The sequence below is a fragment of the Drosophila guanche genome, unplaced genomic scaffold, assembly GCF_900245975.1.
Source record: "Drosophila guanche unplaced genomic scaffold, DGUA_6, whole genome shotgun sequence".
NCBI classification, from domain to species: domain Eukaryota; kingdom Metazoa; phylum Arthropoda; class Insecta; order Diptera; family Drosophilidae; genus Drosophila; species Drosophila guanche.
In genome coordinates, this window is record NW_022995777.1 from 149,672 (window position 1) to 159,325 (window position 9,654).

General features: G+C 45.7%; 2 protein-coding genes across 2 annotated transcripts; both read left to right on the forward strand.

The window, feature by feature from the left end:
* Positions 1-4,180, forward strand: LOC117591353 (protein sevenless-like). Its single transcript, XM_034284580.1, has 5 exons — positions 1-536; positions 1,096-1,375; positions 1,442-1,633; positions 1,720-2,165; positions 2,233-4,180. The coding sequence occupies exons 1-5, from the start codon at positions 355-357 to the stop codon at positions 2,624-2,626; spliced, it is 1,494 nt and encodes a 497-aa protein (XP_034140471.1). The 5' UTR covers positions 1-354; the 3' UTR covers positions 2,627-4,180.
* Positions 4,181-5,528: 1,348 nt separating this feature from the next.
* Positions 5,529-9,620, forward strand: LOC117591352. Its single transcript, XM_034284579.1, has 2 exons — positions 5,529-5,893; positions 9,393-9,620. Exons 1-2 carry the CDS (start codon positions 5,543-5,545, stop codon positions 9,420-9,422), a joined length of 381 nt encoding a protein of 126 aa, XP_034140470.1. The 5' UTR covers positions 5,529-5,542; the 3' UTR covers positions 9,423-9,620.
* Positions 9,621-9,654: the final 34 nt, after the last annotated feature.

The window sequence follows — 9,654 nt, forward strand, 5'->3', positions numbered from 1 at the left end:
CCCACACTATGACTGCGGCGCCTTCGTCTGGACCTGGACTTGACCCTGGCCTGCAGCGCCTCGAGGTTGTAGAGGTCGATGGGGTCCCCATTGCCACGGGCCGCGCTCCAGTTCACCCGGAAGATCTCACCGGCAATGTGCTGAAGCTGTGGCCTTCCCGGCGCACCAGGTGCATCCCCAAGTGTCACGTAATTATGGCTCGGTCCCCGGTAAACGGGAGCGCCTGGGAAGGACGCGAATACGAGCAGCATCTGGCACTCGTAGCGCGTGCGCGGCTTCAGTGGCTCCACCACCATCCAGGAGTGGTTTCCTGCAACTTCAAAGCGCAGCTGTTCCGCCGATGAGCGGCACTCGATGACTAGGGAGCTCAGCGTGTCCGAGGTGCCTGCCCAGGAGAGGGTCAATGCGTATGGTCCCAGCTCCAGCAGCTGCAGTTCCTTCATCTCTCCCGAGAAGCGCGGCTCCCTGGCGCTAGCCATCATTACCCCGGCGGCCATTATGTCCAGCTGTGTGATGGCCCTTTTCCTGGTCCGCAAAGCTACAATCCTTACATCCCTTACACTCTGGAGTTCTCGAATTACTTATGTAATTATGTACTTATATCCTAACTGTTCCTGTGTGCAACCCTGCCCACACCTACAAAGGGAAGTTCACACAAACAAACATAGTTGGTTTATTCTTATTCACTTATAGTGGGTACACTCGTGCTGTTGGGTTGTCCAACTGTTAAGTGAACTGAGCTGTTTTACTGTTTTCTCGTTCAATTGTTCCCTTTTGGGAGTAGCTTTAGTAGAGGGGCCGGCACGCAGGTACTCACATGTTTTTGCGTTTGGGACATAGGCATAGGGACATCGGCATAACTGCCGATGCGGCAGGCCGAAGCCCCACGAAGATTTAACGCTGTGCTTTTGCCGATTTTGCTGCCCCTGATTTTTATCCATAAAAATATATATATTTTCTTGTTGACCGGTTCATGAATTGTTTGGCAAGTTTTCTTATCGCACCACAGTTGAAACTGAATGTAATTTTATTCATATTTTATACATCTACTTCACACTACATGGCTGTTCCATTTTAAATATATGATATCCAAGCAGTGCAAAAGCGGCGCGTGCGGGCCAAGAAACTGCTGCAGCAGAGCCGTCCAAGCATCTGGAGCAACCTGTCGACGTTGCATACCCAGCAACAAATGCTGGTCGGCCGCAGCCGCACCTTTTCCACGACGCTCAGCGAAGCGGACATCGCCCTGCTGCCGAAAATCAGTCGCAGCCAATTGACCCTTCGCCGCTTCCTCGGCAGCGGAGCCTTCGGCGAAGTCTACGAGGGAGACTTGAAGACGGAGGACAAAAAGGATACGCAGCTCGTGGCCATCAAGGTGATTAAACGAAACAACAAATTCAAACAAGTCGACCACTATAATCGCCTGCTAATTAATACATAGAGCCTGCGAAAGGGCGCCAGCGAGTTTTCCGAACTGCTACAAGAGGCGCAACTAATGATCACCTTTAAGCATGAAAATATTGTGTGCCTTGTGGGCATCTGCTTTGACGCCGACTCCATTTCTCTGATCTTGGAACATATGGAGGTGGGCGATCTCCTCTTATACCTGAGAGCTGCTCGACCCAAATCTCAGGTAATTCCACAGGGGCCGTCCAAGCTCTTTCCTCCCAGTCTTGCCACGGCATTAACATTTACCCCCTTCCCATTGTAATCTTTAAGGAGGAAGTGAAGGGACTGTCGCTGTCGGAGTTGCTGTCCATGTGCATTGACGTAGCCAATGGCTGCAGCTATCTAGAGGACATGCACTTCGTTCATGGTGATCTTGCCTGTCGCAACTGTCTAGTGTCTGAGGATGCAGAGGCGGGTCACGGGCAAGGGCACCGGCGTATGGTGAAGATTGGCGATTTTGGCCTGGCCCGCGACATCTACAAGAGCAACTACCGAAAAGAGGGCGAGGGGCAGCTCCCAGTACGCTGGATGGCCCCGGAGAGCCTCGTGGATGGGGTGTTCACCACCCAGTCAGATGTGTGGGCTTTCGGCGTACTCTGCTGGGAGATCCTTACCCTGGGTCAGCAGCCGTATGCTGCTAGGAACAACTTCGAGGTGCTCGCCCATGTGAAGGATGGTGGACGTCTTCATCAACCCACCATCTGTCCCGAAAAAATGTAATTGGTTTCTCCACCCCCTTACCATTGAAGGCTGCTTCTAAATTTGATCTCTCCCTTTTGGCAGGCACTCCTTGCTATTGATGTTTTGGCACACAGATCCATCGGAACGACCCAGCTTCAGGAGTTGCTTTAATGCTCTTCATGTCATTATCACGGATCTGCGTCGCAACCAAACGCCGAATGTCGACTCAAGCACTGCGGGAACTAATTCGGAAGCCGCTTCCGCTTTCGGACCAGAGCACAAGGTTCGCTCCGATGAGCATTTGGAGAAGGCTTCGGAAAAGGAGGACACGAAAGAGCCCGAGGGCGTGTCACTTCGGAATGTGTACAGCCACAGTCCGTCTGAACAGCTGTATGCCAACGAGGGGATCTGCGTCCGTGTTCAGATGTCGTCTCAAATGAGCGCGCTCTTTTTCCGTTTCCGATGCATCACGATGCTAGAAGAAATCAGTCTCTGAGACCAACCAGTTGGGCAATGTTAACGAACTAGCTTTCCAATTTCCGCTTAAGGAGAAATGTTTGATTAGAGGTATTAGATATTAAGATTAGAGGTGCAGATGTAGTACTGAGTGCCGGGTATAAAAGTCTCGTTCGCGTCTCGTTGGCCGACGGACATCCTGGGATAAGTTTTCCGTCGTCGATCGACAGTTTGCACAGTTGGGCTTGTACGTATCAGATACACCACAACCATAGCAGGAAATACGACGACTTTTTAGGCATTCCTGGTATTTGTGGCCCTGTTCTTCACAATTCCAGCATTTACTAATTTCGGAAGATCGGAGTGCATAAACTTCGTCAAGGGAGTCCCTTTCTTTCTCGGAATTATCCTAAGCTTTTTTGTCATGACTTATGGAGTTCACAAACCTCTTGCTATTCACTACTTCGTGTCGCGAAAAAGGCTTCAACTTCAGATTTCGAAAGAATTCCTCGTGCTTGTGACACTCTTTGCGTAAGGTTGCCAAATCTGGAGTTTTGATATGAAGCAAGTCGAGCTTCAGTTCCGATTTTAAATTTTCGCGAACCTCAATGGTGACGTCACCATCCTGCATAGGCTCTCGTAAAGAGTCTGCGATAGATAGCATCGCATCTAAGAACTCGTCAAAGCCTTCATTACTACCCTGTTTTGCGCCTACGCATGGCTGCTTTGATCTCTCGATCCGAACGTTGATCCTGGTATCTCTCTTGCAATCGGCTGCATAACTCATACCAGTCAAGGTTATTCGCGGTCCTATGAACACGACGGTAAAATGACAAGGCTGAATCAGTAAACAAGAGACTGGCAAACTGCGCCAGTAAGGTAAAGTTTCCATTTAAACAATTATTGGTAAGACAATTCACTCTATAAATAAAGTCTTCGATGGACGATCCACTGAATTTTATACGCCACTTGGAAATGATATTGGAGATCTTATCAGGATGTTCACTAGGAATATCGGCGACATTAGCACGAGCGCTAGATGGGCGTGGCCTGTAACTATTGTTACGAAGATTGCTAGCGCTGCTCATTCGCGGGAAGGATGGAGCAATATCACTCTCCCATTCAAGCTGGGGGTATTTCGTGACCTTGTTTTAGGACGATTTTTCGGAATTGCTCCGGTGTACGACGAATTCGCCTCGGTATTTTCCCCACTCTGTAAGTTCGATTGGGATCGTGAACGCAACGGTAGTGAACACAGCTGCCTAAAAATCGGACATGTTTCATTGGATGTCAACCAATCCGATAAACACGACCTGGGGTAGTTGTGTTTGCACTGGGTTTCTACAATGTCGGGGTCCTGGTTAGTGTCATTGCATATAGTACAGTGTATGACTACCTCGCCGAGCTTAACATTTAGATTGTCAATACTTTGCCTAACCGCCATTGTAACAATTTATGATTAAGAGAACGATATAATCCTAAGACCAGAGAGATTATTTTTTTTGTTTTTTTTTTTATATTCGAAAATATAGGTAATGATTGGATTTTATACCCGGCACTCAGGACTACATCTAGATGTAGAAGACATCGCCAACCACTAGATATCGTTCACATTACAGAACACGTAGTGTTCTACTAAATAAAATGCATCAAAAAATCTGATCAGTTAATCGTATTTTGCAATTTATGAGATATTTAAAACAGCAATAAAATTGGTACTTTTTCCCTGCACATTCTGTGCAATAATGGCCGCTAGGTTTCACAGCAGATTTTTCGAAAGTGGCGCCATCTATGAAATTTTCTGGTACGCAACTTTGATGGTCACTCTTTTTCTAATACAAACTTCTGTCAGTATGTCGTAAATGCAACAATTCAATAGCTTAATGCTACAAATTCATTTTACTTATACAAAATACTAATTGCTCCCGGCCATAAGCCCTTTGCGCTAATTTGACGTAAACAGCCACCAAAACTGGTCATTGGGACAATAGTGCATTTGCACCTCAGCGGTGTTTTGTCAAATTTTAAATTGTTTTTTCATCTGTCATCTACATCTACAACACTTCTCGCACCAACACGCTCGCCGCCCTTCCCTAGAACCACATACTGCAGACTCGAGGCAGAGGCAGCGCCCGCACACAAAAAAAAAACCAATATATGCTGCGGGACGGGGTGGGTTAAAAGTCGGAAGAGTTATCGCCAGGGGGAGGGCAGAGGCAGGGGCCGAGTGAAGCAGAAGCAGAGTGTGAATAAGAGAATGTAAAAAGAGCAACAAAAGCTGCGGGACAGGGTGGGTTTAGCCACTGGAAATTAATTTCTTCATTGTGGCTATAATAGTGACCCGATCGGATCTCAATTTGGTGGTCTGATAGATATGGCCATTCACTACGGAATGGCGTTTTTAGTTTTCTTTTATCTTCAAAATTGTAGGTTTGGTAGGTTTTCGCTCTTTTGCGGGGGCGGAAGGGGGCGTGGCTCATTTTTTAAATGCACTGGTTTCAGTGTGAGCATATAGCAGTCTGGATGCAAAATTTGGTGGCTCTAGCTCTTATAGTATCTGAGAACAAGCCGACAAACAAGACGGACAGACAGACATGGCTCTATCGACTCGGCTATTGATGCTGATCAAGAATATATAATATAATATTATATTATATTATAATATATATATATATATATTATATATAATATATAATATTCCTTGTGTGTGTTACATTTGTTCCCCACAAATCAAATATACCCTATTTACTCTTCGAGACCGGGTATAAAAAGTTTCATGAACGATAACCTGGAAGCTCAACGGTGCACCGCGGTGGCTCAACGGTGTCAAAATCCTCAAGTGCAACGACCACCCAATTATAATGTGGCTGATGGGCACGGTCTGCCAACTGCAGGCGTTTCTGTTGCATCTCAACCTACATAAAAGCAAGTAGCATCGGCGGAGCTCCTATTTGCCATGGAGCAATGGCCCGCGAACGTAGCTTTAGCCCAAAGGCCCTGGATAGCAACCGGAAACTCAGTGGCCGGACTAAAGTCCCCCAACTTTTATGTGCGAACGGGAATACACGCTTATCTTATGTCTTATTACAGCAGGGATGACCGTACAGTGGTGATGCTAAAGAGCGAGGAAAAGCGCCTCATGGTAGCTTACTGCTACATGGCACACGACAGGCCCGCACCACCTGAAGATCTTAGGAACTTACAACTTAGGTGGCAAAAGCTGGCTCCAACGATCAGCAACTTCTCATTGATATGGACGCTGGTGCCCACCACAGTGTGTGGGAAAGACTCGACATCAATTACAGAGGTGAGTCCCTCCTAGATTTCATATTAACAACTAATATAGACGTAGCAAACTTGGGACTTGCTAGATCTAACACTTGTTGCAGGAAAAAGGGCACTGGTATCTGTCTTGGAGTTTTGAAAAGACCATCCTTCTACATTCAGTTCAAGTGTGATTAATTTAAGAACGCTACGAAGAAATTCTATAGAAATTCCTTTATTTTTAACTGGGAAAAGTTTAAAAAGACGGCTACTTCGAAGCTCGCGAAAAGTCCCTAGAGACCCTATCCAAGGATAGGTTCCGGCTATTGATGCTGATCAAGAATATATATATTTTAAGGGTCGGAAAGGCTTCTTTCTGGGTGTTACATTTTGTACCACAGATATAATACACCCTTTACTCTTCGAGTACCGTGTATAAAATTTGTCCCACGATACGTATACCATGCATACGAAATAGCAATGTTGAAACGCTTATAGTTTGGTTTTTTCTTTACTTTCCTTTCGGAAGTCAACGCCGCAACAAAGGAATGTTTGAGAAAGAGAGTAAGGTTTAGCTGCAGTTTTTTTTATAGAGCCGCAAGCTTTTCCAAGCTGTTCTGTTAACATAGTCTGGTAGAATTCGATCATCTAGCGCCCTCTAGTCTCCACTGAGATGTGATGGCAAATAAAAAACTGACCGTAGGACGCTCGTTGCAGGGTATAGGATAGGAAATGCCACGAAAATAATTAGATTGACTGAGAATAGAGGGACGTACATATCCGAGGATGCGCAATATGTCTATCGTATTCAGCATTAATGTCATTTAAGCTATGGATGAAGGAAACTGGGTGGAAATACTAACCAATCGATCTGCGAAAATGCACTAGGAAGTAAAAGCAGATTCTGCTTATACATATGTACATATATACTTCACAGGGCACTGTAAAATCTGGTAGATTGCTTTAAGGCCTTCTTATCCGCTATCCCATCCAAATCAGCCTACAATCAGGCGATTATTATTTCTGCAACCGAGTCTGTTAGTCCAGTATATTTTAAACGGGTCGTTGGGAAGACTTGTGTGGCATTTGGATCGCTTTAGGCACCCAACGCATCGATTACCATTTCAAGGGCTTTGTAGAGTGTGCTAATTTCTGCTTATTAATTAATATTTTTACGTTCAAAGTTTTTAAAGTGGTGAATGCGTCTTTATTATTTGGAACCACTAACCGAACTATATTCAATCCATACAACATATTTAATTGTTTTTTATTTTTTAAAAGCTGAATGTTATTAAAAAACCATGATTTATTTAAACATTTTTTTGTTGTAAATTTTTTTTTCGTTTTGTTCTCATTGCTGCTTCGTTGTTGTTTTTCTCCTTCTTCTTCTTCTTGTATTAATTTAAAATTTTCAGTGTTTTATCTTTCTTGGTGCTGTTGTTTTTTTTTGTTATATCTAGAGTATCTCAGTCTGATTGTAGGAGGGCGGCTCCTGTCGCTGCAGATAAGTCCTCGGGAAACCCGAGCGTCCAGAAATGAAGAGGCACAGTATATTCGATATTATGGTGGTTTATTATGCACTCGAAACGGCGCGGGTGTAGAAAGGTATGTGTTTGTGTATGTATGGATGTATGTGTGGATGTAGAATTCATTTTTTATCGACTCGCGTATACCGGAATGTACGGGGGTGGGTAGAATACTGAAGACAGCTTAGCGGCTGGCTGCAAGCCAGCTCGCGAGCGCCAGGCAAAAAGGAGAGCATAGGGAGTGAGAGCGAGCTCAGGCTGTTAACAGCAGCCCGCTGCCAACTCGCTGCTGCTACTCTCAACATCCTTCCCCTCCCCCCATTGCAGGACTGCAATGTAAAACTCTATGACTGAATGCACGCCCCGGACAAAATCCGTCCGAACACTGTGCTTTGAGCCACGGGAAGGCCGTCTCCTAGGGCGACGAGCCCGGGTTGGATCACCTTTTGGTAAACGTCGGCTCCTAGCCCGAGGGAGATCGTGGATGGGCGATGGAAGCGCTCGTCGGCGAGGCGACTGTCATCGAAACGGGTACGCACCGTCTCGCTCACGGGGCGTAGTGGCGTGCGGACGCGCAGGCGGGGCTCGACCTTCAGAACGGCCGGAGGGGCTGGTGCGGAAGCGCGGCCTGAACGATGGGACGCACGTATGTAAAGTAGCGTGTGGTGGCTCCCGTCACACACCTTGCAGCCCTTGGTACTACGGCAGTCGTTGCCAAAGTGCTGATGAGCCAGGCAATTAGCGCAGTACTTGTTAATCAAGACGGCTCGGCTCTCTTCTCGGCGTTCAGGGGAAGAAAGCGTCGGCAGGCACGGTGCGGATGGATTCCGGAGCAGACTCTGCAACTGTAGGAGTTAATAATGTTAAATATGTTAATGTTATCATCGATAACTCTCGGAGCCAGCACTTGCGTTGTTGCCAGTTCCCGAATGGGTTGAACCGCCACAACTGTCTTATGTGTCGTATTTACATATCTACTCGTAAGCATAATTTGTCACCTGTGTAGATTTGATGCATTGGAAAATCGAATTATTGTACACACTGTAAGGAAGCGACTTGGCTGGCGTACATCTCTCAGTCACGCCAGGGCCGAAATTACAACAATATTTATGGTTTGCCGGGACTCCGAGTTCCTATGGGGGAATTGGTTGAGTAGTGGGTTCCGTTGGAGTGTTGGCCGTTCATCGTGCACCCCGGAGTGGTCACAATCAACACGTATGAGGAATGTACACGAGCACGACGAAGCGAGACATGCGCCCAGTTGTTTGAGCAGGGAACACGTGGGAGACTAATTCTACGACGCACAATGATAATGGTATCACCCAATTTACGATGAGGGAGAAGTTTTCACTGCTACGTCGTCTGTCCTGGTCCCGTTAATTTCTGCTGACTCTGTTCGCACTCTATGTGTGCGTTCCTGAGCTTCTGCGTACTTGATGTTCTCTTGCGCTTACCGCAATCGCCGTTAAGCTTCGCTAGAGATCAAATATTTGCTTATTATTCGATGTTTTTGTACAATTAAAAGGGGCGTGCCGTGAACTACAATTAGGTTCGTTAAACCTTTACGATAATTAAGAGCTAATTTACGTTCGCGTTGGACATATGTATAAACAATTGGACTGCTCGGAACGATGCGCGGCGATTTTAGACTGCGACAAGAAAAGGTCAAAGCACTGCAATATAAGCAGTACGGAGGGTGCATATATATGCGTGCGCTTCTATGTACTGTAAGAGGGAGCGATGAGCGGGACAATAGCATATCAATATAAGAGAGTATAAATGTAAAAAATGTTGGGTTTGTTTCCGTCGCGAGTGGCAGAATACATCTTTAAAACAACTTATGGCCTGTTTGTTGCGGCCCTAAAGCCAAAACTTTATTTTTTTCTGAAGACATCATGTGTGTGTTTGTCTAAAAAGTTCATTTGTTCATTTGTATTGTTTAATAATATTTAATATTTGTTTTATTTATTTGTTTAATTTTGTATTAATCATTTTAATAACAATGCCGCGTCCCAGAAGATCCAATCTTTCCCAGCGAAGCCGTAATGCAATTAGGCAACGGAATAGCTCTGAAACACAAGAACAGCGCCGCGTTAATATGGAGCAAAGAAGGGTCTTAATTCGTGCTTCTCAAACACAAGAGCAAAGAGAGAGAAATCGTCGAGCTTATCGTACAGAAGAACAGATGAAAAATCTTCGAAATGCAAAAAGAAATGGTTTGAATCGAGCAGCGTTTCTGTATGATTGCACCATCGACTACAGCTTCCATAGTTTAGTT